This window comes from Oncorhynchus keta, chromosome 2 (genome assembly GCF_023373465.1).
Source record: "Oncorhynchus keta strain PuntledgeMale-10-30-2019 chromosome 2, Oket_V2, whole genome shotgun sequence".
NCBI lineage: Eukaryota > Metazoa > Chordata > Actinopteri > Salmoniformes > Salmonidae > Oncorhynchus > Oncorhynchus keta.
In genome coordinates this window covers 55,801,529-55,828,053 of record NC_068422.1, presented here as the reverse complement: position 1 = coordinate 55,828,053, position 26,525 = coordinate 55,801,529, and the positions used below count along the sequence as shown (strand labels likewise).

At 43.6% G+C, this 26,525-nt stretch overlaps 1 protein-coding gene across 3 annotated transcripts in view; it reads right to left on the bottom strand.

The window, feature by feature from the left end:
• LOC118402606 (synaptotagmin-14) overlaps positions 1 to 26,525 on the bottom strand; it is a 150,256-nt gene that overhangs the window by 87,261 nt on the left and 36,470 nt on the right. For all 3 annotated transcript variants that reach the window (XM_035800791.2, XM_035800781.2, XM_035800788.2), the window contains exons 2-3: positions 25,827 to 25,874; positions 7,607 to 7,759 (exon numbers count right to left, since the gene is read on the bottom strand). In XM_035800791.2, the coding sequence (XP_035656684.1) occupies positions 7,607 to 7,759; positions 25,827 to 25,874 (201 nt within the window). The remainder of the gene's footprint in view (positions 1 to 7,606; positions 7,760 to 25,826; positions 25,875 to 26,525) is intronic.

Sequence of the window (26,525 nt, the reverse complement as noted above, 5' to 3'; positions counted from 1 at the left end):
GGACCTGCGCCGCTTCCTGTGTGAGGCAGGGTCGTACTCTGCGGATGTTGTAGAGCATGAACCTACAGGAACGGGACACCGCCTTGATGTTAGTTGAGAACGTCAGGGTGTTGTCCAGGATCACGCCAAGGTTCTTAGCGCTCTGGGAGGAGGACACAATGGAGTTGTCAACCGTGATGGCGAGATCATGGAACGGGCAGTCCTTCCCCGGGAGGAAGAGGAGCTCCGTCTTGCTGAGGTTCAGCTTGAGGTGGTGATCCGTCATCCACACTGATATGTCTGCCAGACATGCAGAGATGCGATTCGCCACCTGGTCATCAGAAGGGGGAAAGGAGAAGATTAATTGTGTGTCGTCTGCATAGCAATGATAGGAGAGACCATGTGAGGTTATGACAGAGCCAAGTGACTTGGTGTATAGCGAGAATAAGAGAGGGCCTAGAACAGAGCCCTGGGGACACCAGTGGTGAGAGCGCGTGGTGAGGAGACAGATTCTCGCCACGCCACCTGGTAGGAGCGACCTGTCAGGTAGGACGCAATCCAAGCGTGGGCCGCGCCGGAGATGCCCAACTCGGAGAGGGTGGAGAGGAGGATCTGATGGTTCACAGTATCGAAGGCAGCCGATAGGTCTAGAAGGATGAGAGCAGAGGAGAGAGAGTTAGCTTTAGCGGTGCGGAGCGCCTCCGTGATACAGAGAAGAGCAGTCTCAGTTGAATGACTAGTCTTGAAACCTGACTGATTTGGATCAAGAAGGTCATTCTGAGAGAGATAGCGGTAGAGCTGGCCAAGGACGGCACGCTCAAGAGTTTTGGAGAGAAAAGAGAGAAGGGATACTGGTCTGTAGTTGTTGACATCGGAGGGATCGAGTGTAGGTTTTTTCAGAAGGGGTGCAACTCTCGCTCTCTTGAAGACGGGAGGGACGTAGCCAGCGGTCAGGGATGAGTTGATGAGCGAGGTGAGGTAAGGGAGAAGGTCTCCGGAAATGGTCTGGAGAAGAGAGGAGGGGATAGGGTCAAGCGGGCAGGTTGTTGGGCGGCCGGCCGTCACAAGACGCGAGATTTCATCTGGAGAGAGAGGGAGAAAGAGGTCAGAGCATAGGGTAGGGCAGTGTGAGCAGAACCAGCGGTGTCGTTTGACTTAGCAAACGAGGATCGGATGTCATCGACCTTCTTTTCAAAATGGTTGACGAAGTCATCTGCAGAGAGGGAGGAGGGAGGGGGGGGGGATTCAGGAGGGAGGAGAAGGTGGCAAAGAGCTTCCTAGGGTTAGAGGCAGATGCTTGGAATTTAGAATGGTAGAAAGTGGCTTTAGCAGCAGAGACAGAGGAGGAAAATGTAGAGAGGAGGGAGTGAAAGGATGCCAGGTCCGCAGGGAGGCGAGTTTTCCTCCATTTCCGCTCGGCTGCCCGGAGCCCTGTTCTGTGAGCTCGCAATGAGTCGTCGAGCCACGGAGCGGGAGGGGAGGACCGAGCCGGCCTGGAGGATAGGGGACATAGGGAGTCAAAGGATGCAGTAAGGGAGGAGAGGAGGGTTGAGGAGGCAGAATCAGGAGATAGGTTGGAGAAAGTTTGAGCAGAGGGAAGAGAAGATAGGATGGAAGAGGAGAGAGTAGCGGGGGAGAGAGAGCGAAGGTTGGGACGGCGCGATACCATCCGAGTAGGGGCAGTGTGGGAAGTGTTGGATGAGAGCGAGAGGGAAAAGGATACAAGGTAGTGGTCGGAGACTTGGAGGGGAGTTGCAATGAGGTTAGTGGAAGAACAGCATCTAGTAAAGATGAGGTCAAGCGTATTGCCTGCCTTGTGAGTAGGGGGAAGGTGAGAGGGTGAGGTCAAAAGAGGAGAGGAGTGGAAAGAAGGAGGCAGAGAGGAATGAGTCAAAGGTAGACGTGGGGAGGTTAAAGTCGCCCAGAACTGTGAGAGGTGAGCCGTCCTCAGGAAAGAGCTTATCAAGGCATCAAGCTCATTGATGAACTCTCCGAGGGAACCTGGAGGGCGATAAATGATAAGGATGTTAAGCTTGAAAGGGCTGGTAACTGTGACAGCATGGAATTCAAAGGAGGCAATAGACAGATGGGTAAGGGGAGAAAGAGAGAAAGACCACTTGGGAGAGATGAGGATCCCGGTGCCACCACCCCGCTGACCAGAAGCTCTCGGGGTGTGCGAGAACACGTGGGCGGACGAGGAGAGAGCAGGAGTAGCAGTGTTATCTGTGGTGATCCATGTTTCCGTCAGTGCCAAGAAGTCAAGGGACTGGAGGGAGGCATAGGCTGAGATGAACTCTGCCTTGTTGGCCGCAGATTGGCAGTTCCAGAGGCTACCAGAGACCTGGAACTCCACGTGGGTCGTACGCGCTGGGACCACCAGGTTAGGGTGGTCGCGGCCATGCGGTGTGGAGCGTTTGTATGGTCTGTGCAGAGAGGAGAGAACAGGGATAGACAGACACATAGTTGACAGGCTACAGAAAAGGCTACGCTAATGCAAGGAAATTGGAATGACAAGCGGACTACACGTCTCGAATGTTCAGAAAGTTAAGCTTACGTAGCAAGAATCTTATTGACTAAAATGATTAAAATGATACAGTACTGCTAAAGTAGGCTAGCTGGCAGTAGCTGCGTTGTTGACACTACACTAATCAAGTCGTTCCGTTGAGTGTAATAATTTCTACAGTGCTGCTATTCGGGGCTAGCTGGCTAGCTAGCAGTGTTGTTTACGTTACGTTGAGTTAAAAGAACGACAATAGCTGGCTAGCTAACCTAGGAAATCGGTCTAGACTACACAATTATCTTTGAAACAAAGACGGCTATGTAGCTAGCTATGTAGCTAGCTACGATCAAACAAATCAAACCGTTGTACTGTAATGAAATGAAAATGTGATACTCCCTGACCGGTGATTGAATTCGAAACAAAATGTGATACTACCTGTGAATGCGACCGGGTTGTTGAGTTCTATTCAGTAGACGTTGGCTAGCTGTTAGCTGTTAGCTGTTGGCTAGCTAGCAGAGTCTCCTACGTTAAGGACGACAAATAGCTGGCTAGCGAACCTCAGTGAATTAAGATAATCACTCCAAGGCTACACACACTAAACTACACAATTATCTTGGAAACAAAGACAGCTATGTAGCTAGCTAACACTGAACTAATCAAGTCGTACAGTTGAGTGAATAGCACTACAGTGATGCTAATCTGTGTGCGTTAGCTAGCGTTAGCTAGCTCCTGGGCGAATAGCAGTGAAGGCTACGTTAGGGCGACGAAATACGATAATTATGCAATTATCTCTGATACAAGGACGGCTATGTAGCTAGCTAAGAAGAATTGCTAAGATTAGACAAATCAACCGTTGTACTATAATGAAATGTAATGAAAAATTTATACAACCTGCAGAGCGAAGTGCGAATGCGACCGCTCGCTCCAACCGGAACCGGTACAAGTACAGTCTCAAAAGAAATGGTAAAGTGTCTCTGGGTCACATCCACAAAATACACATTATCAATAGCTATTTTGAATCTGTGCACAATAAAAGATATTAACAGGGGAGTTTGACTGCTGCTGCAAGTACAGAATGCTCTGATCAACCCTTAAAAAGATTGGTGGGGCTAAAGCTTAAGAGGGTGTGAACGATGCTGAATAGGCTTAGACAAAGAAGGGCTCGTACCAAAACATTCAAGGCCATTTTCTCAAAAGTGAGTAAGTTTATTAATTTTCAAAGCAAAATTACTTTCTCATTGTTCCTCAATTGTAGTGTATGATACACCATTTTGTAGCTCTGAGACTCTAATCCAATGTAAAATACACAGTTAGGAATTTTGCTACATAAGACCGATTTGAGCCTGTCAATTCATTGCAATTGGAAAGTATTCAGAAGACTTGACTTTTCCACATTCTGTTACGTTACAGCCTTACTCTAAAATTGATTAGGGGAAGGGAAAAAAAATCAATCTACACACAATACCCCACAATGACAAAGCAAAAACAGGTATTCAAAAACTGAAAACATCTTCAGCGATGTTTGCTCGGGTTCAAATCTGAGCTCTGGCTGGGCCACTCAAGGACATTCGCTGAATGACCTGCAGCCACTCCTGCGTTGTCTTGGCTGTGTGCTTAGGGTCGTTGTCCTGTTGGAAGGTGGACCTACATCCCAGTCTGAGGTCCTGAGCGCTCTGGAGCAGGTTTTCATCAAGGATCTCTGTACTTTTCTCTGTTCATCTTTCCCTTGATCCTGACTAGTCTCCCAGTCCCTGCCACTGAAAAACATCCCCACAGCATGATGCTGCCAACACCATGCTTCACCGTAGAGATGGTGCCAGGTTTCTTTCAGACTTGATCCTTGGCATTCAGGCCAAAGAGTTCAATATCTTGGTAACATCAGGCCAGAGAATCTTGTTTCTCATGCTCGGAGTTCTTTAGTTGCCTTTTACTTCCATCTGACCACTCAACTCATTTAAGAATGACAGAGGCCACTGTATTCTTCAATGCTGCAGAAATATTTTGCTACTCTTCCCCAGATCTGTGCCTCGACACAATCCTGTCTTGAAAACAATATGGACAAGTCCTTCGACCTCATGGCTTGGTTTTTGCTCTGACGTGCACTGTCAACTGTGGAACCTTACATAGACATGTGTGTGCCTTTCCAAATCATGTCCACAGGTGGACTCCAATCAAGTTGAAGAAACATCTCAAGGATGATGCAATGGAAACAGGATGCACCTGAGCTCAATTTCGAGTCTCATAGCCAAGGGTCTGAATACTTACCTACTTACTGAATACATACTTTTTATTATACATTTGCTAAAATGTCTAAACCTGTTTTCTGCTTTGTCAACATGGGGTCGTGTGTAGATGAGAAAAAAAATACTATAATACATTTGAGAGTAAGGCTGTAACGTAACAAAATGTGGAAAAGGGGAAGGGGTCTGAATACTTTCCGAAAGCACTGTATGGTGTCATTTCATGGAGCTCTTAAAACTTCTTATGGCTTGAAACCCGCTAATGGGATCGATATGACAACAGCCAGTGAAAGTGCAGGGCTCCAAATTCAAAACAGAAATCTCATAATTAAAATTCCTCAAACATAATTATTTTACACCATTTTAAGATACTTGTTTTTAATCCCATTCAAAAAGGCTTTACGATGAAAACACACCAAATGATTATGTTAGATCTGCACCTAGTCACAGAAAAACACAGCCATTTTTCCAGCCAAAGAGAGGAGTCATAAAAATCAGAAATAGAGAGAAAATTAATCACTAACCTTTGATCTTCATCAGATGACACTCAGGACTTCACTTAATGTTACACAATACATGTATGTTTTGTTCGATAAAGTTCATATTAAATACAAAAATCTGAGTTTACATTGGCGCGTTATGTTTAGTAGTTCCAAAACATCTGGTGATTTTGTAGAGAGCCAAATCAATTTACAGAAATACTCATAATAAACATTGATAAAAGATACAATTATTATGCATGGAATTATAGATACACTTTTCCTTAACTTCTCTAGGGTAGGGGGCAGCATTTGGAATTTTGGATGAAAAGCGTGCCCAAATTAAACTGCCTTCTACTCAAGCCCAGAAGATAGGATATGCATATAATTGGTAGATTTGGTTAGAAAACACTCTAAAGTTTCCAAAACTATTCAAATAGTGTCTGAGTATAACAGAACTGATTTGGCAGGCAAAAACCCGAGAAAAATCCATTCAGGAAGTAGGATTATTCTTTTTTTTTTCTATTCAAAGCCATTACAGTATCCATTGACTTAGGACTCAAATTGCAGTTCCTATGCCTTCTACTAGATGTCAAAAGTCTTTATAAATCGTTTCAGGCTTGTATTCTGAAAAATGATGGAGTGGGACCACTCTGAATGAGTGGACCCTGCCGTGTCACAGAGCTTTTTCATGTTTGATTTGTTGGTAAAATTCATAATTTATTTCCAAATACCTAATTTTTGTTTGCGCGTTTAGCCCAGTAATCTAAATGCTCAATGCGTGATCGCTTAGTTCAGACAAAGTAAAAAAAGTCACATTACAGTTCGCAGAAACCTGTCAAACGATGTATAGAATCAATCTTTAGGATTTTTTTATCATAAATCTTCAATAATGTTCCAACCGGAGAATTCCTTTGTCTTCAGAAATGCAATGGAACTCAAGATAACTCTCACGTGAACACACGTGGTCAGCTCATGCCTCTCTGGCAGACCTCTGCCTCAATCCCCTCTCATTCCCCCTCCTTCAAAGTAGAAGCATCAAACAAGGTTCTAAAGACTTGACATCTAGTGGGCGCCATAGGAAGTGCAATTTGACCCCCTAGACACTATATTCAATAGGCAAAGAGTTGAAAAACTACAAACCTCAGATTTCCCACTTCCTGGTTGAATTTTTTTCTCAGGTTTTTGCCTGCCATATGAGTTCTGTTATACTCAGACATCATTCAAACAGTTTTAGAAACTTCAGTGTTTTCTATCCAAATCTACTAATAATATGCATATATTAGCATCTGGGCCTGAGTAGCAGGCAGTTTACTCTGGGCACCTTATTCATCCAAGTTACTCAATACTGCCCCCAGCCATAACAAGTTATTAATAATACGGAGGGTTGCTGGCATTTTACTCCACCCATTCCATTGGGGACTGAATCACATCACATGTTTGTTTACTGCACTACAGAAACCCGCTAACCAAACAACAGTGCTCTCTAAATTAAAGGACAACTACACAAAAGAATCATGTAAGTTTCTTACATTTTTCCCAGATCTCAAGTCAACCCCAGATGTGGTTAAAGCATAGTTGTGAACACAGAAAATCAAATTTTCTTGTTTTTCTATTAACAAACTGGTACACCAGAATTTTTTTTGAGAAATTCAAAACCTGGAAAAACAAAACCAAGAAAACAACAGAATTTGGGGGAAAAAACTATGAATTTTAAAAAGGCCCTACCAACGTTTTTTTTGCTACGCATGACTGCATTTTAGAGTGTGAGTAATCCTGCAGCACAGCATTTTGGAAGTTGGAGGTCAGGTCCAATATTAACGATGCACACAAGAGAGAAAGAGGTTGGGCCATCCTAGAAATGTTTTAGTGAAATGTAATATAATATCAAATTTTGCAGACACTTTTGTGCAAAGTGACTTAGTCATGCGTGAATACATTTTTACATATGGGTGGTCAGGGGAATCGAATCCAATATCCTGGTGTTGCAATGCTCTACCAAGATGCATGACAGGGTTATAAATGCTTTGTGAAGGCTCAATATAATATGATTTTTAAGGCCATTATTAAGCAGTGCTTAAGCCACCCTTTATAAAGCACAGGTTTCTGTCATATTTGACATAGTGGGTTATGCCACATTTATGAACACTTTATAAAGCATATTATATATGATTTGTAGCATTTACGTAGTATGTATGAAGGCATTATGAAGGCTTCATGAAGCCTTTATAAGCAGGACCAAAAGGGTCATACAAAAAGAACGAATCGTTGACAAACTAAACATCACTACTGCACATAATACAGCTGCTCATTTGCACTCCCTGTGTCAAACATATGAACATGCCCTCAAGGCATTGTCAATTCAACCCAGGGTTTCTTTACAACTCACACACAGAGTTCAGATTTACCTTGCAACTCCTTGGTTTTCCTGAACTCGTCTAGGCATGGCCGGCTCCCAGCATTCTCAAGTGACAGCTTGTTTTTGAGGTATAAGAACAGGATGGTCATCAGAATGAGGAAGAGTCCGATGGCCGTCAGAAACCCCAGCGTCTCTGGAGAGACTGCAGGGAGAAGAGAAGTAGAGCAAAATGGTGATTGTATGAATGGACGGGGCCTCTCAAAACATCTATTTCTCAACTCATTTACGAAGCCTACGGTGTGTACAATGATTATTGCTGCTGCAAAAATATCCAGGTTTGTTTAATTAGCTAGGTTTCCATCAATTCAAGCTAATATTCTAATATTTGAACAAAAAAATATACACATACACCGGCAATGGTGTGCTTGAGTCAAACTGGCTTCTTGAGAATAAAAAGCTGTGCATAATGATGAACAGCACATAAAAATCACTTTTTTCGTCATATAACTACCCATTTTCTACTCTGCCGATGGTTTTGCAACAAAAAGTCTGCAATAAACAGCTAATGTTCCCAGTCTGGTCTTGCTCTGCCAACCACTTGCAGATTGAGTGCAGAGGGTAAATAATGAGATTATGGATAAGAGCAAGGTCATTTTTATTTGTCAACTGACAGCCAAGCACCGATCATCATGTCACCAGTATACAGTACCAGTCAAGAATTTGGACACACCTACTTATTCAAGATGTTTTCTTCTTTACATGATATGTCACATTTGGTATGTTATGTATTACAAATTATGTTACAAATTCCAATTTGTTGTGGCTAGGTGGCTAACGTTAGCCAGGCTATGGGTTAGAGGTTGGGGTAGGAGTTATGTTTAGCTAACATGCTAAGTAGCTGAAAAGTTACTAATGCACTAAAGTTGTCCGTGATGAGATTCGAACACACAACCTTTGGGTTGCTAGACGTTTGCTTTATATGATCACCCATTCTCCCTGACCAAGCCCCCATTCATTTTTGTCTTTTGCCTTCTATCTTATGTAATCAAACCAAATGTAACACATACTAATTTGAGTGTGCCCGATTTATGTTTACTATGTTATGCCTAGTCTATGAGACCGGCCTTAGAAAATGTTCAATGTTCATTAAAAAACATAATTGCATAACAGTATGAAATGAGATGCTCTTTACATGAAGAGGACACGTACAACCACAAAACGATAATCTAAAAAGGTGAGTATTTTGTTGTTTTTAAGTTCATAAAGCTGTAACTTGATACCAGTTTTTGTGAAAGTACTGGCCATTTCTCAACTTCTTGTATGAGGTCAGATTCAGAATTTCAGGTCAGACTTTTCTCAAGATTCTAGTATGGTATGGCACCGGGATCCTCATCTCTCCCAAGTGGTCATTCTCTCTTTCTCCCCTTACCCATCTGTCTATCGCCTCCTTTGAATTTCATGCTGTCACAGTTACCAGCCCTTTCAAGCTTAACATCCTTATCATTTATCGCCCTCCAGGTCCCCTCGGAGAGTTCATCAATGAGCTTGATGTCTTGATAAGCTCCTTTCCTGAGGACGGCTCACCTCTCACAGTTCTGGGCGACTTTAACCTCCCCACGTCTACCTTTGACTCATTCCTCTCTGCCTCCTTCTTTCCACTCCTTTCCTCTTTTGACCTCACCCTCTCACCTTCCCCCCCTACTCACAAGGCAGGCAATACGCTCGACCTCATCTTTACTAGATGCTGTTCTTCCACTAACCTCATTGCAACTCCCCTCCAAGTCTCCGACCACTACCTTGTATCCTTTTCCCTCTCGCTCTCATCCAACACTTCCCACACTGCCCCTACTCGGATGGTATCGCGCCGTCCCAACCTTCGCTCTCTCTCCCCCGCTACGCTCTCCTCTTCCATCCTATCATCTCTTCCCTCTGCTCAAACCTTCTCCAACCTATCTCCTGATTCTGCCTCCTCAACCCTCCTCTCCTCCCTTTCTGCATCCTTTGACTCTCTATGTCCCCTATCTTCCAGGCCGGCTCGGTCCTCCCCTCCCGCTCCGTGGCTCGACGACTCATTGCGAGCTCACAGAACAGGGCTCCGGGCAGCCGAGCGGAAATGGAGGAAAACTCGCCTCCCTGCGGACCTGGCATCCTTTCGCTCCCTCCTCTCTACATTTTCCTCCTCTGTCTCTGCTGCTAAAGCCACTTTCTACCACTCTAAATTCCAAGCATCTGCCTCTAACCCTAGGAAGCTCTTTGCCACCTTCTCCTCCCTCCTGAATCCTCCTCCCCCTCCCCCCCTCCTCCCTCTCTGCAGATGACTTCGTCAACCATTTTGAAAAGAAGGTCGACGACATCCGATCCTCGTTTGCTAAGTCAAACGACACCGCTGGTTCTGCTCACACTGCCCTACCCGGTGCTCTGACCTCCTTCTCCCCTCTCTCTCCAGATGAAATCTCGCGTCTTGTGACGGCCGGCCGCCCAACAACCTGCCCGCTCGACCCTATCCCCTCCTCTCTTCTCCAGACCATTTCCGGAGACCTTCTCCCTTACCTCACCTCGCTCATCAACTCATCCCTGACCGCTGGCTACGTCCCTTCCGTCTTCAAGAGAGCGAGAGTTGCACCCCTTCTGAAAAAACCTACACTCGATCCCTCCGATGTCAACAACTACAGACCAGTATCCCTTCTTTCTTTTCTCTCCAAAACTCTTGAACGTGCCGTCCTTGGCCAGCTCTCCCGTTATCTCTCTCAGAATGACCTTCTTGATCCAAATCAGTCAGGTTTCAAGACTAGTCATTCAACTGAGACTGCTCTTCTCTGTATCACGGAGGCGCTCCGCACCGCTAAAGCTAACTCTCTCTCCTCTGCTCTCATCCTTCTAGACCTATCGGCTGCCTTCGATACTGTGAACCATCAGATCCTCCTCTCCACCCTCTCCGAGTTGGGCATCTCCGGCGCGGCCCACGCTTGGATTGCGTCCTACCTGACAGGTCGCTCCTACCAGGTGGCGTGGCGAGAATCTGTCTCCTCACCACGCGCTCTCACCACTGGTGTCCCCCAGGGCTCTGTTCTAGGCCCTCTCCTATTCTCGCTATACACCAAGTCACTTGGCTCTGTCATAACCTCACATGGTCTCTCCTATCATTGCTATGCAGACGACACACAATTAATCTTCTCCTTTCCTCCTTCTGATGACCAGGTGGTGAATCGCATCTCTGCATGTCTGGCAGACATATCAGTGTGGATGACGGATCACCACCTCAAGCTGAACCTCGGCAAGACGGAGCTGCTCTTCCTCCCGGGAAGGACTGCCCGTTCCATGATCTCGCCATCACGGTTGACAACTCCATTGTGTCCTCCTCCCAGAGCGCTAAGAACCTTGGCGTGATCCTGGACAACACCCTGTCGTTCTCAACTAACATCAAGGCGGTAGCCCGTTCCTGTAGGTTCATGCTCTACAACATCCGCAGAGTACGACCCTGCCTCACACAGGAAGCGGCGCAGGTCCTAATCCAGGCACTTGTCATCTCCCGTCTGGATTACTGCAACTCGCTGTTGGCTGGGCTCCCTGCCTGTGCCATTAAACCCCTACAACTTATCCAGAACGCCGCAGCCCGTCTGGTGTTCAACCTTCCCAAGTTCTCTCACGTCACCCCGCTCCTCCGCTCTCTCCACTGGCTTCCAGTTGAAGCTCGCATCCGCTACAAGACCATGGTGCTTGCCTACGGAGCTGTGAGGGGAACGGCACCTCAGTATCTCCAGGCTCTGATCAGTCCCTACACCCAAACAAGGGCATTGCGTTCATCCACCTCTGGCCTGCTCGCCTCCCTACCACTGAGGAAGTACAGTTCCCGCTCAGCCCAGTCAAAACTGTTCGCTGCTCTGGCTCCCCAATGGTGGAACACACTCCCTCACGACGCCAGGACAGCAGAGTCAATCACCACCTTCCGGAGACACCTGAAACCCCACCTCTTTAAGGAATACCTAGGATAGGATAAAGTAATCCCCCCCCCCCTTAAAAGATTTAGATGCACTATTGTAAAGTGGCTGTTCCACTGGATGTCATAAGGTGAATGCACCAATTTGTAAGTCGCTCTGGATAAGAGCGTCTGCTAAATGACTTAAATGTAATGTAATGTAGTATACTATTTGCCTTTGTCAATAGTTCTCTTACATTTTTTGTATAGACCCTAAATGGATACAATTAGGAAACTTCTTACCATGTCCTCACCAGAAATGTTGTATTTATCCCCATTGCACTGCCTGAAGATGACTGCTATATGGTTGAAATGCATGCCAGTAAGTCTTTCGAGTATGCCATTAATATTGTTGACGATAACATAGGGCTCTATTCAATCCATATCACTGACGCATTGCAGATTTCACTATAGAAATTTAAAGGCAATTTCCGATTTCCGACATATGCAGCATTTACCGTGAATTTCAATTGGGCTTTAGCGGGGAATTTCCGCGATACGTATTGAATACAGCCCTTTATTTTTTATGGGAGTACTTTATTTCAATAAAACCTTTTTTCCCCCCTTATTGCAGATTAAGACTTTTTAGCTCTCCTGGCTCACGCAAAAGTCTACACACCTAAAAGAAAGCTTATTCGCGTTTAACTATTCGATACAAGCTGTCACACCAGACATAGCCCTAGAACCACAGACGAAGACAGATATACTAAAACTATTGCACTGTATTCTACACAGTACAACATGTTAAACAACATGACAGAGGACTAGGAGACATCTTTAGTCAGTAATAGTCTACATTCTGACAACAGGAGATGATCTGCGATTATACTGTTACACTGGCTTAATAAATACAGTACCTTTGGGAAGTATTCACACCCCATGGCTTTTTACAAATGTTGTTGTGTTACAAAGTGGGATTCAAATGGATTTCATTGTAATTCTTGGTCAACAATCTACACAAAATACTCTGCAATGTCAAAGTAGAAGAACATTTTTAAAATGTGTAAATAAAAAATAATTGTAAAAAATAAAACACTAATATATCTTAATTAGATAAGTATTCAACCCACTGAATCAAGACAGTACATGTTAGAATTACAGCTGTGGGTCTAAGATTTTTCCACACCTGGATTGTGCAACATTTGTCCAATATAATTTTAAGAAATCTTCAAGCTTTGTGAAATTGGCTGTTGATCATTGCTCGACGACCATTTCCGGGTGTTGCCATAGTTTTTCAAGTAGATTTAAGTCAAAACTGTAACTCGGCCACTCAGGAACATTTGCTGTCTTCTTGGCAACTCCAGTGTAGATTTGGCTTTGTGTTTTAGGTTATTGTCCTGCTGAATGGTGAATTAAGCTCCCAGTGTCGGGTGGAAAACAAACTGAACCAGGTTTTCCTCAAAGACTGCCCCCTATCACAGCCATTAAACTCTGTAACTGATTTAAAGTCACCATTGGCCTCGTGCTGAAATTCCTAGGCAGCTTCCTTCCTCTCCGGCAGCTGAGTTAAGGATGCCTGTATCTTTGTAGTGACTGGGTGTATTGATAGACCATCCAAAGTGTAATTCATAATTTCACCATGCTCAAAGGGATATTCAATGTCTGCTGTCTTATTTTTTACCCATCTATCAATAAGTACCCTTCTTATCAAGGCAATGGAAAACTTCTCTGGTCTTTGTGGTTGAATTTGTGTTTGAAATTCACTGCTCGACAGAGATCTAACAGAATATTCTATGTGTGGGGTACAGAGATGAGGTAGTCATCAAAAAGTCACGTTAAAAACAATTATTACACAGAGTCAGTCCACACAACTTATGTGACTTGCACATTTTTACTCCTGAAATGATTTAGGCTTGCAATAACAAAGAGGTTGAATACTTATTGACTCAAGACATTTCAGTTTTTCATTTTGCATTCTGCTTGTAAAGATTTAGAAAAACATAATTCCACTTTGACATTGTGGGGTATTGGGTGTAGCAAAGTAACAAAAACATCTCGATTTAATCCATTTGAAATCAGGCTGTAACAAAACAAAATGTTAAAAAGTTAAGGGGTGTGAATACTTGAGGGCACTTTATACCATCTACTGCATCTTGCCATCTTGATCTAATGTATCACTAGCCACTTTAAACAATGCCACTTTCTATAATGTTTTCATACCCTACATCATCTCATATGTTACCTTGTTCAGCCCAGCATTCAAACCTCAAAAAGCACGAGCAATTCCTCCAGACAAAAACTCAAAAAGTTCCGTTACAGGTCATAGAAACAAGTCAAATGATGTATGCAATCCATATTTAGGATGTTTTAAACATTAAATCAGCAATAAAGTTCCAACCAGAGAATTTCATTGTCTAAAGAAAAGCATAGGACACACAAGAACTCTCTCGTGACCGCGCGTAATGAAACCGAGACCACCCACTCAAAGAGCTATTATGAGCCCCACCTTTATAGTAGAATCATACAACCAGAATCTAAAGACGGTGACATCTTGAGGAAGCCCTAGGAAGTGCATTCTCATCCATATCTAAGGTGGATGGCAATGGCACTGTTTTCTAAATTGAGTTCTCACTTCCTGTTTGGATTTCTTCTCAAGTTTTTGTCTGCCATATAAGTTCTGTTATACTCACAGACATAATTCAAACATGTTTTCTATCCACCAGTAATAATACTATGCATATATTCCCATCTGGGAAAGAGTAGGAGGCCGTTTACTCTGGGCACGCCTTTCATCCAAAAGTGAAAATGCTGCCTCCTAGCCTCAACAGGTTAGCCTATTTAGCTAGCACGAACCAGCTAATCTGCCACAATGGATATCAGAAATTGGCTTCGACAAAGTACCCAAACAAAGGAGTGGGGCGCGATGAGCATCAAACCACTGAGGCCACCGCCAAGCTCAGTTAGCTCCATGTGGACAATCTACCAACCCTTCCACAAACGCTGCCAAATTGGCTCCACAGCCGCCTCCACCTCTGACAGTTCCTGATGATCTATGAAAAAAAGGAGCCAGGCCAAGTTAGCCTAGAATCGTACCTTAAAACGCAGGTTTTCTGTCCAAAAACGTTCATTTAATAGCAACTAGTTCATAGGAAGAGAGTAGCTGGAATACTCTGTTACTGCAGATGCTCCATTTTGTTTCCCATGTCAAAAGATCTGTGTTGGGTGGGTGCAATGCTAACACAGACAATGCCTTCACCCAAGCTGGGTATTCTAACTGGAAGAATGCCATTGATAGTACCAAAGGATTTGCTAGGCACGCAACAAGCAAAGAGCATTTGCGAGCTGATTCAGGAAACTAGGCGTATGTCGCAAGTCACAGGAGCCATTTGAAAGTAAAAAAAAGGTTTTTATCAAAATGCATTTTTTTGGGGCGGAAATGTATTCTTGATCAGGTGAACTAAATAGCTTCATTAAATAGTACCCGCAGAACACCAGTCTCAATGTCAACAGCGAAGAGGACAATAGGCAGAGCTGCAAAGAAAAAGCCATACCTCAGAAAGGCCAAATAAAAAAGAAAAGATTACGATGTGCAAAAGAACACAGACACTGGACAGCGGAACTCTACCTAGAAGGCCAACATCCCGGAGTCGCCTCTTCACTGTTGAAGTTGAAACTGGTGTTTTGCGGGTACTACTTAAAATGAAGCTGCCAGTTCAGGACTTGTGAGGCGTCTGTTTCTCAAACTAGACAGAATGTACATGTCCTCTTGCTCAGTTGTGCACTCCTCTTTCTATTCTGGTTAGAGCCAGTTTACGCTGTTCTGTGAAAGGAGTAGTACAAAGCGCTGTTTGAGATCTTCAGTTTCTTGGCAATTTCTCGCATGGAATAGCCTTCATTTATCAGAACAAGAATAGACGGTTGAGTTCAGAAGAAAGTTATTTGTTTCTGGTCATTTTGAGCCTGTAATCGAACCCACAAATGCTGATGCTCCAGGTACTCAACTAGTCTAAAGAAGGCCGGTTTTATTGCTTCTTTAATCAGAAAAACAGTTTTCAGCTATGCTAACATAATTGCAAAAGGGTTTTCTAATGATCAATTAGCTTTTTAAAATTATAAATTTGGATTAGCTAACACAACGTGCCATTGGAACACAGGAGTGGATGCTGCGGATATTGGTCCTCTGTCCGACTTTGTAGATATTGCATAAAAAAATCTGCCGTTTCCAGCTACAATAGTCATTTACAACATTATTAACAATGTCTGCACTGTACTCCTGATCAATTTGATGTTATTTTAATGGACAAAAAATGTGCTTTTCTTAAAAACGAGGACATTTCTATGTGACCCCAAACTTTTGAATGGTAGTGTATATATTTGATAGAAGAGAGACTGGTTCACTTCACAAATTAGATGGCATCATGAGGTAGGAAAATTATGTGGATATATTGAAGCAACATCTCACGACATGTCGGGTAGTTAAAGCTTGGTTGCAAATGGGTTTTTCAAATGGACAATGACCCCAAGCATACTTCCAAAGTTGTGGCAAAATGGCTTAAGGACAACAAAGTCAAGGTATTGGAGTGGCCCTGACCTCAATCCTTTAAAATATTTGTGGGCAGAACTGAAAAAGTGTGTGCGAGCAAGAAGGCCTACAAACCTGACTCAGTTACACCAGCTCTGTCAGGAATGGGCCAAAATCCACCCAAATTATAGTGGGAAGCTTGTGGAAGGCTATCCGAAATGTTTGACCCAAGTTAAACAATTTAAAGGCAATGCTACCAAATACTAATTGATTGTATGTAAACTTCTGATGCACTGGGACTGTGATGAAAGAAATAAAAGCTTAAATAAATCACTATTATTATTCTGATATTTCACATTCTTAAAATAAAGTGGTGATCCTAACTGACCTAAGACAGGGACTGTTTACTAGGATTAATTGTCAGGAATTGTTAAAAACTGAGTTGAAATGCATTTGGCTAAGGTGTATGTAAACTTTCATCTTCAACTGTATTTCGGGGTCTATGAGACACGGAAATTCTAAATAAAAATCTATTTTAATTTCAAGCCAGCCTTGGAGAACACTAAGACCTCAATCGCTGCTTGACACTCACCATAACACTCAATGGCAGTCAACTTACATTTACATTACATTTACATTTAAGTCATTTAGCAGACGCTCTTATCCAGAGCGACTTACAAATTGGTGCATTCACCTTATGGCATCCAGTAGAACAGTCACTTTACAATAGTGCATCTAAATCTTAAAGGGGGGTGAGAAGGATTACTTATCCTATCCTAGGTATTCCTTAAAGAGGTGGGGTTTCAGGTGTCTCCGGAAGGTGGTGATTGACTCCGCTGTCCTGGCGTCGTGAGGGAGTTTGTTCCACCATTGGGGGCCAGAGCAGCGAACAGTTTTGACTGGGCTGAGCGGGAACTGTACTTCCTCAGTGGTAGGGAGGCGAGCAGGCCAGAGGTGGATGAACGCAGTGCCCTTGTTTGGGTGTAGGGCCTGATCAGAGCCTGGAGGTACTGAGGTGCCGTTCCCCTCACAGCTCCGTAGGCAAGCACCATGGTCTTGTAGCGGATGCGAGCTTCAACTGGAAGCCAGTGGAGAGAGCGGAGGAGCGGGGTGACGTGAGAGAACTTGGGAAGGTTGAACACCAGACGGGCTGCGGCGTTCTGGATGAGTTGTAGGGGTTTAATGGCACAGGCAGGAGCCCAGCCAACAGCGAGTTGCAGTAGTCCAGACGGGAGATGACAAGTGCCTGGATTAGGACCTGTGCCGCTTCCTGTGTGAGGCAGGGTCGTACTCTGCGGATGTTGTAGAGCATGAACCTACAGGAACGGGCCACCGCCTTGATGTTAGTTGAGAACGACAGGGTGTTGTTCAGGATCACGCCAAGGTTCTTAGCGCTCTGGGAGGAGGACACAATGGAGTTGTCAACCGTGATGGCGAGATCATGGAACGGGCAGTCCTTCCCCGGGAGGAAGAGCAGCTCCGTCTTGCCGAGGTTCAGCTTGAGGTGGTGATCCGTCATCCACACTGATATGTCTGCCAGACATGCAGAGATGCGATTCGCCACCTGGTCATCAGAAGGGGGAAAGGAGAAGATTAATTGTGTGTCGTCTGCATAGCAATGATAGGAGAGACCATGTGAGGTTATGACAGAGCCAAGTGACTTGGTGTATAGCGAGAATAGGAGAGGGCCTAGAACAGAGCCCTGGGGACACCAGTGGTGAGAGCGCGTGGTGAGGAGACAGATTCTCGCCACGCCACCTGGTAGGAGCGACCTGTCAGGTAGGACGCAATCCAGCGTGGGCCGCGCCGGAGATGCCCAACTCGGAGAGGGTGGAGAGGAGGATCTGATGGTTCACAGTATCGAAGGCAGCCGATAGGTCTAGAAGGATGAGAGCAGAGGAGAGAGTTAGCTTTAGCGGTGCGGAGCGCCTCCGTGATACAGAGAAGAGCAGTCTCAGTTGAATGACTAGTCTTGAAACCTGACTGATTTGGATCAAGAAGGTCATTCAGAGAGAGATAGCGGGAGAGCTGGCCAAGGACGGCACGTTCAAGAGTTTTGGAGAGAAAAGAAAGAAGGGATACTGGTCTGTAGTTGTTGACATCGGAGGGATTGAGTGTAGGTTTTTTCAGAAGGGGTGCAACTCTCGCTCTCTTGAGGACGGAAGGGACGTAGCCAGCGGTCAGGGATGAGTTGATGAGCGAGGTGAGGTAAGGGAGAAGGTCTCCGGAAATGGTCTGGAGAAGAGAGGAGGGGATAGGGTCAAGCGGGCAGGTTGTTGGGCGGCCGGCCGTCACAAGACGCGAGATTTCATCTGGAGAGAGAGGGAGAAAGAGGTCAGAGCACAGGGTAGGGCAGTGTGAGCAGAACCAGCGGTGCCGTTTGACTTAGCAAACGAGGATCGGATGTCGTCGGCCTTCTTTTCAAAATGGTTGACGAAGTCATCTGCAGAGAGGGAGGAGGGGGGGAGGATTCAGGAGTGAGGAGAAGGTGGCAAAGAGCTTCCTAGGGTTAGAGGCAGATGCTTGGAATTTAGAGTGGTAGAAAATGGCTTTAGCAGCAGAGACAGAGGAGGAAAATGTAGAGAGGAGGGAGTGAAAGGATGCCAGGTCCGCAGGGAGGCGAGTTTTCCTCCATTTCCGCTCAGCTGCCCGGAGCCCTATTCTGTGAGCACGCAATGAGTCGTCGAGCCACGGGGCGGGAGGGGAGGACCGCGCCGGCCTGGAGGATAGGGGACATAGAGAGTCAAAGGATGCAGAAAGGGAGGAGAGGAGGGTTGAGGAGGCAGAATCAGGAGATAGGTTGGAGAAGGTATGAGCAGAGGGAAGAGATGATAGGATGGAAGAGGAGAGAGTAGCAGGGGAGAGAGAGCGAAGGTTGGGACGGCGCGATACCATCCGAGTAGGGGCAGTGTGGGAGGTGTTAGATGAGAGCGAGAGGGAAAAGGATACAAGGTAGTGGTCGGAGACTTGGAGGGGAGTTGCAATGAGGTTAGTGGAAGAACAGCATCTAGTAAAGATGAGGTCGAGCGTATTGCCTGCCTTGTGAGTAGGGGGAAGGTGAGAGGGTGAGGTCAAAAGAGGAGAGGAGTGGAAAGAAGGAGGCAGAGAGGAATGAGTCAAAGGTAGACGTGGGGAGGTTAAAGTCGCCCAGCACTGTGAGAGGTGAGCCATCCTCAGGAAAGGAGCTTATCAAGGTATCAAGCTCATTGATGAACTCTCCGAGGAACCTGGAGGGCGATAAATGATAAGGATGTTAAGCTTGAAAGGGCTGGTAACTGTGACAGCATGGAATTCAAAGGAGGCGATAGACAGATGGGTGAGGGGAGAAAGAGAGAATGACCACTTGGGAGAGATGAGGATCCCGGTGCCACCACCCCGCTGACCAGAAGCTCTCGGGGTGTGCGAGAACACGTGGGCGGACGAAGAGAGAGCAGTAGGAGTAGCAGTGTTGTCTGTGGTGATCCATGTTTCCGTCAGTGCCAAGAAGTTGAGGGACTGGAGGGAGGCATAGGCTGAGGTAAAGATGGTCATCATGCCAAGATTCCGGTATCTGTTTCAGACTAATCCCCATCTTTATAGCAAAATCATTTTGTAAAGACCTGGATAGACATATATCTACTTTAATTTAGAATAAAAAGGATCTCACGGTTGCGTAAAGTGTTTTTTGAAAGACAGAAAGGGTCTTTCCCTAACCAATTTCCTCCATTACCTTTTGGGCTGCTAATATTCACAAGATAAATGTAGAGACCCAAAAGGTTTTAGAGGGGGAAGGACCGGTGTGGAAAATCACTCATGTCATAAATCATCCCCAGTCTCCTTAGTCTGTGTCCCCCTACCATTGAGTAAGCAATACCACTCAAACAACCCAATTGTGAAAAGTTCACTCAGGATATGGTCTCAGTTTAGGATACACTTGGGAGACAGACAAGCTATCTCATCCATGCATTTCATTTCCAACCCACTCTTCACACCCTCCCTCATAAACACAGCCTTCCAGCTATGGTTTCAGAAAGGATTGAAGAATGTAAAATACCTTTTCCATGACCGTGTATTTACCTCTTTTGAATATCTAGTTAGAGACCACAGTATACCTCAGACACACTTCTTCAGGTATCTGCAGATTCGTTAACTTTACAATAAAGATCTTCCTCTCTTTCCCGTCTCCACCCACCCACCAGCTGGCTTGATGAATGTCTGAACCTGGATCCCTATGTAAAAAGGGACACATTTCTATGATGTATGATATTATTCAGAATATTGCATGCCCTACTCTTGACCATGTAAAGTGTTCATGGGAGTTTGGAAGCGATATTTCCGATATCACCTGGCATTCTGCAATTGACAGGATACACTCATCCTCTATCTGAATTAGACATGGGTTACTACAGTTTAAAATATTTAATCGCCTACACTTTTGCAGGAGTAGACTTGCCAGATTGTATCCAGATACAGTGGGGCAAAAAAGTATTTAGTCAGCCACCAATTGTGCAAGTTCTCCCACTTAAAAAGATGAGAGGCCTGTAATATATCACAGGTACACCTCCAACTGTATGTATATTTAGCAGAAATGCTGTAAAAACACAAAATATGTGTCCTCTCGTGGATAGGCTAATAAAAAAATAGGCTAACTTGATATCCTATGGACTCGCCAACCATTTACTAGAGTTGCTCATTGAACCTCTGCTAGCAAGCTAGCTACATGCCAATGATTTGTTTAACATATCAACATGGGATGAATAGAATGTACAACTGGGTCAAAACATGAGAAGAGATCGGCAACCAGCCCATTTGGCTAGGAACCTCAGAATCTCAGAAATAATTACTGGCTTTTGCCTGAACTATTTTGTATGGTGGAAGGATGAAATAAAACAAAATGTACTCATTAAAATAAAATGGCTGTTTTCCGGCCCTCGGCTTTGCATCGGGCATTAGAACAGCCCTTAGTCGTGAGTTATCGCAACATAATTCCCAGGTTATCATGCCTTATTGCTTAATTCTTTGATGAAGCCAAATGAACTCTGTGATAAAGTCAGAATGTAGGCCTGTGTCCATTTGCTTTTCTCAATGGTGACTGTTTTTTTCATTAATGCTTATTCCTTCCTTTTTAACTCCGCTTGCCTCGCTTTATCCTGTTGGCATGGTAACAGTTGCCATCCGGAAGGTCAGAAAGCACCAATCATCTCCACGCAGACACCCACATACAGCCAGTACATAATCACTCTCAGTGCCCCCACACTATATCCCACTCACCACGCACGCACACTGTCCCTGGCATCTCCTACATACAGACAAAACAAATGGTATAAAACAAACACCATTTCAATAACACACAACCAAAAGCAGTTGGTTGTGTGTTATAATAAACAACACAAGCTTAAAGAACCAGACCACACAAATAATAATACACGTCCTCACACTTGTGAGCATACTCAGTGTCCAGTTGCGGCTATTAACTTGGGTCTTTGAGTCATTACAGTGAACTGCATGAAAGATGGAGGAAGGCATTGCATTAGCATTAAATAGGAAATGCTGTACTGTTGCCTCATATGACGTTGATTTAACAATGTCTGCTGGAAATGAGCTTTGTCAGACTAGACAAACTGCAACAAGTAAAAGAGTTGGGCACGCTTTGCAAGATCTCATGTATTTTCATCTCTCACTGAAACACAGTAGAGACGTTTTTTGTTTACAAGTAAACATTAGGTACGATTGATGCATGCGCATCATCGCATCAAAAAGTTCTTTAGCACGATGGCTAATGATGGTGTCGGTATCTTAACAAACTTCACAGTGAGTGAGTGACGACCATTAAAACACGCAAGACTGTTGGCTATATCTATGTTTAACAACTATATTATTCTTCTGGCTTTATCTAGCTCTATGTGATATTTTAGCTTGCCTCGTTGGCTTGCTAACTTGCTAGGTAATCAAATCCTCTGACGACACCTTTGATGTTGTAGATGACAACCATCTGATTACTTGTGTTCATTTTTTTACTTGCATGAGCTGCATTTGAAGTCAGAGCATTGTAAACAATAAACAAACTAGTTTCTGATTCGGAACTGGGCACAACTTTTCATGATGCGGCCAGGATAGGGTCTATAGGATGAGGGTCCACAAAGACCATTTTAACAGATGGTGTTTGTTTTCAAGCTTTCAATGCCCATTTGCGTGTATAAATAGTTGATCCTGGAGTTGAGAGATAGAAGTAAGCATTTCATTATAACTGACTAAGTAGAGGCAGTGGCGATTTTAGCATGTAAATCTTGATGGGGCAAAAAAATAATAATGTGGGATGCATGCCAGTAAAGCCACTATACAACACTAAACAATACATTAATTGCACTATAACGATGACCACAAACTGTTAGGACCTACATAAATCTGTCGCAAAAGCAGAGTACCAACACCTTACCACTGCTACACCTGGCTATCAGCGGAGAGTTGTCTGGCATCGAAACAGTTCATTCAGTCTCATTTACTACCTTTTATAAAAACATATCTGATATGGCTGACTTGCTTAAACAAACGTAGTTTCTACTGGCAATTGAGATGTACAAACTATGGCATAAGGAGATGAAAAGCAGATAAGAGGCAATCCGTATTTTCGATTAAGACATTAATGAGCGAGCTAGGACGAACGTAGTCAATATAACTATTTGTTCAGCACTTTTGAAATGTACAGCAACAGAATTCAGAACATGGGCCGTTCTTACAGTGTTCTCCCTGTACACCAAGTCAAAACCGTAGGATAAAGGGGGCATATAAGCAGACAATGAAAGCTCTTACAATATTTGATGATTACATTTCTCAAAAACAGGTTATAGGCTACATGTGCACCACCAAGTCAGAACAGTAGGTGAAATTAAGAGGTGAAAATATATCAAATTATTAGGTTGAAAAAAATTATTATAAATTATTATTATTAGGGGGAAAAAAAATCATGATGACGTCAATGATCTTCAGGTTGTAGCTCTAGAAAGAGGCCCGAGTTCCAAATGTACAATTCCGAGTTGGATCAAAGTTCAACACGTCGTAGTTCGTTTTTTCCCAGTTGTCTTGAACTTATTGTCTTGAACAGATTTTGCATGTCCGAGTTAACAGTTGTTTTGAGTCATCCTTCATTGACAGCATGACCAATGTTGAATGTTTCATTTTAAACTAGGAAAAGAGACCCTAAATCTTAGCCACTCCACGGAATAGCAGGCTAATGATTGCATTGCAATGCTTGCAGTTAGCCACACTGATTCCTTCCAAACCACTCATTGTTGAATTTGTGATTTCCAAATTGTTGTGTAATGTTTATGTCCCAAGGCCGATGAACACTGATACGTTTTATCTATAATTTATTTTCATTTGACAAGGATTATAAAGGACTTGCCAGGACATTGTCAACTTGATTCATGATGATGACTGTTAGCTAAGATATTGAAAGTATGATGTTGATTAGTCCAATCAAAGCTACTGTAGATATGTGATTTTACATCATTTTATCTGTCGCCAATGACCTTGAGCCTTCTTGGATGGGCACTTCTAATGTAACTCTATGTCAGCACCCAAGGGGCTTGTATTTTCTAGCTCTACCCTTGGCGGTCACGTAGTGTCCCCATGAGTTACAGAACACAGCCAATCATGGGGCAACGCTCCGTATTTTCTGCTGGCTTGCCCCACCACCACAGAAAGCACTGAGCTAGGCTGAAACACCTGCATTTTGGAGCTGCCTTACTCAAGAAAACTTTATTAACTCAATGATATATATTTGTTTACATTGTTTGCAAACTGATATGTGACACGTATTAATGCCAAATAACATGCAAAACAGGAATGCCCCCCCCCAATTATTATTTTTTTTTTTATGTGGGTCTGCCCCACCTGCCCTGCACGACTGGTGGCCACTGAGTAGAGGAAAGCTATTTAGAGTAATACATGAAACTGTATAGGAACCTTATCAATCACCTTCAAAACTGCCAGATGAGACTGAGAAAAGCAAAAACATTTGATGTGTGTACAGGTTTACATGTTTTTACTTCTTTAAACTTTATTTAACTAGGCAAGCCATTTAAGAACAAATTCTTACTTACAATGACGGCCTACCCCAGCCAAACCATAACCCGGACGATGCTGGGCTAATTGTGCGACGCCCTATGGGACTCCCAATCACGGCCGGTTGTGATACATCCTGGAATTGAACCAGTGACGCCTCTAGCGCTGAGATTCAGTGCCTTAGACTGCTGCGCCACTCGGGTGCCACACATGCTACATACAGTACTCCACCTATCAGACCATGTTGGGTGTGAACTGCTGTATGGGACTCCAGCTCTTTTCTGCATCATGGAAAAATATCAATTGGGTATGTTCTAACACACTCAGACAACAGGGTCAATGCAACTGACATGAGCTAGCATCAGGAGTATCAAAGCACCTGCTGCTATGCTAACTACTGTATTTCAGCATCGCTAGGGTGGACTTGTTTTTTTTATATTTGTTAACATTCCAATTGTCAATCTTTTAAAGCCTTTAGTTGATGCAACAAGTCAGACATATGGGACGTAGAACAATAGGGAACGTAGATCAAGTTTTAGGATGGCAGTCTTGTGTGGTTAACACCACAACAGGGCTTTTTTTGACATAATCATGCCAACTAACACTCTAGACCAGGGGTCTCCAACAGGTTGATCCCAAGCTACCAGTAGCTCACAGCCCACCTATGAGTAGCTCGCCATACAATTATGGAAGTACATACATTTTCCAAGTGTTCCACCGCAAACTGTCATAAACAAATCTCACAAATGGCAGACACTGCAACCTCCCAGCTTCTATCCAATCAAAGCATCATTGATATTATCCCACACCTAGTTAGCCACAATTGGCTTAAAAAGCCAGACGTAACACAATATACAGTATGCCAATTAATCACTTTGTGTAGGCAGTTAGCGATGCTAAAGATAACCATCTTGTGGGCAGACAGGCTTTGCCCAAAACATTATCTTTCTAATAAATGTTAACAGCAAATTAGGCCTACCTGACAGAATGATAGCATGATTATTTGTATCAATCTGGTGAGCCTTTGTTTTGCAAACTCTGCCATTACATGTGCAGTACAGAAACATCACTAGCCATGCACATCCCACTCTCCCTAGGTGCACACTTGAATTAAAGAGAAATTACCCATTACAAAAATTCAGATTTAAACATTTTTATTTTGCTGTGATTTAAGCATTGACATGGACTCAGAATATCCAATTGTATTAATTCTATATAAATAATTGTAATTTTGAAAGTGAAACAAACAAAAAAATCTGAACCCAGGAAAACTAAGACAGATTTTACAAATTAAAACAGATTTTATAGGGCCCCTGGAGTTGTTTATTAAGAATGTGCCTATTTGAAAGCAGAAAATGTGGAGCTTGCAACGTTTCATTTTTTTTTTTAAATGTACTTGTAGCTGTCATGCTAGAAAAGGTTGGTGACCCCTGTTCTAGGCCCATTGTTACACCGTATGTGATGTTTAGAAGGCTTATTTATTTCCTGGTTAACCCCAACCTCTCACCTCAAACCACTAAAACCTTCTCTCTTCATTATCTTCTAAAACAAAACAAAAACAAACAAAAAAACAGGGCGAGGAGGCCGAACACACACAGGACAGGCACAAGGAAACACCAAGTTTTTCTTGGTAAAGCAAAACAAATAGAACCAGACAAATGGACCATAAAAGAAGGCAATAAACAGTGAAACAGGTGGATTTTCGACATCGACAACATGACCAGACATTATACAGTGATTCATGGGAATGGTAGTGGTACAGGGAGGTGAGGTGGGGAGTGCCCCTACCTTTTCTGATGCAGATGAGCTCATGTACTCCGCAGTTGCGCTCACCACCTGGAAAGACAATGCATTTTAAATGGCCTGTAACGCATAATGGTAGACAAACAAATAATAACCATACATGGATATACAATAAAAACAACAGGTTAAGAGTCAATGACACAGATATGCTGACAAAAATCTGGATTTCACAAGAATAGAGAGAATACACAAGACAACAGAAATGCGGTCAAACACGCATATGGATGGAACTTCTATATCTGTTGTGATTCCACATGACGAAACAATATTGACAATAATGTGTGGCATTTTAGGAAATATGTACACACTTTCAGACCTTCATTTGCCATTTCAGAATCCAAAGGAAAGCCTGGGCCCAATGCATGGTATCTTGAACATATGATTAAATATGAACACATTTATAGTTACAATAAACTCAATGTTTCCATGGATATGTTACAAATTAAGGTTAAATGTTATATTAGTGTGTAACATAGCCTTAACTTTAGGCTACTAACTGTATTACAAAAGTAATATTGAATATCGTCTGGTTGATAATGCAACCAAATATCAACATTTGAAGAAGATGTACTGTATCTACTGCTTGGAGAGTTCCATCTGGGTCAATCCCATTCTTTAACTTGGGTTGGAGACGTGAATCCAACATGTCATTGTCAATAGTAGGCTATTTCTTGTATTTCAAAA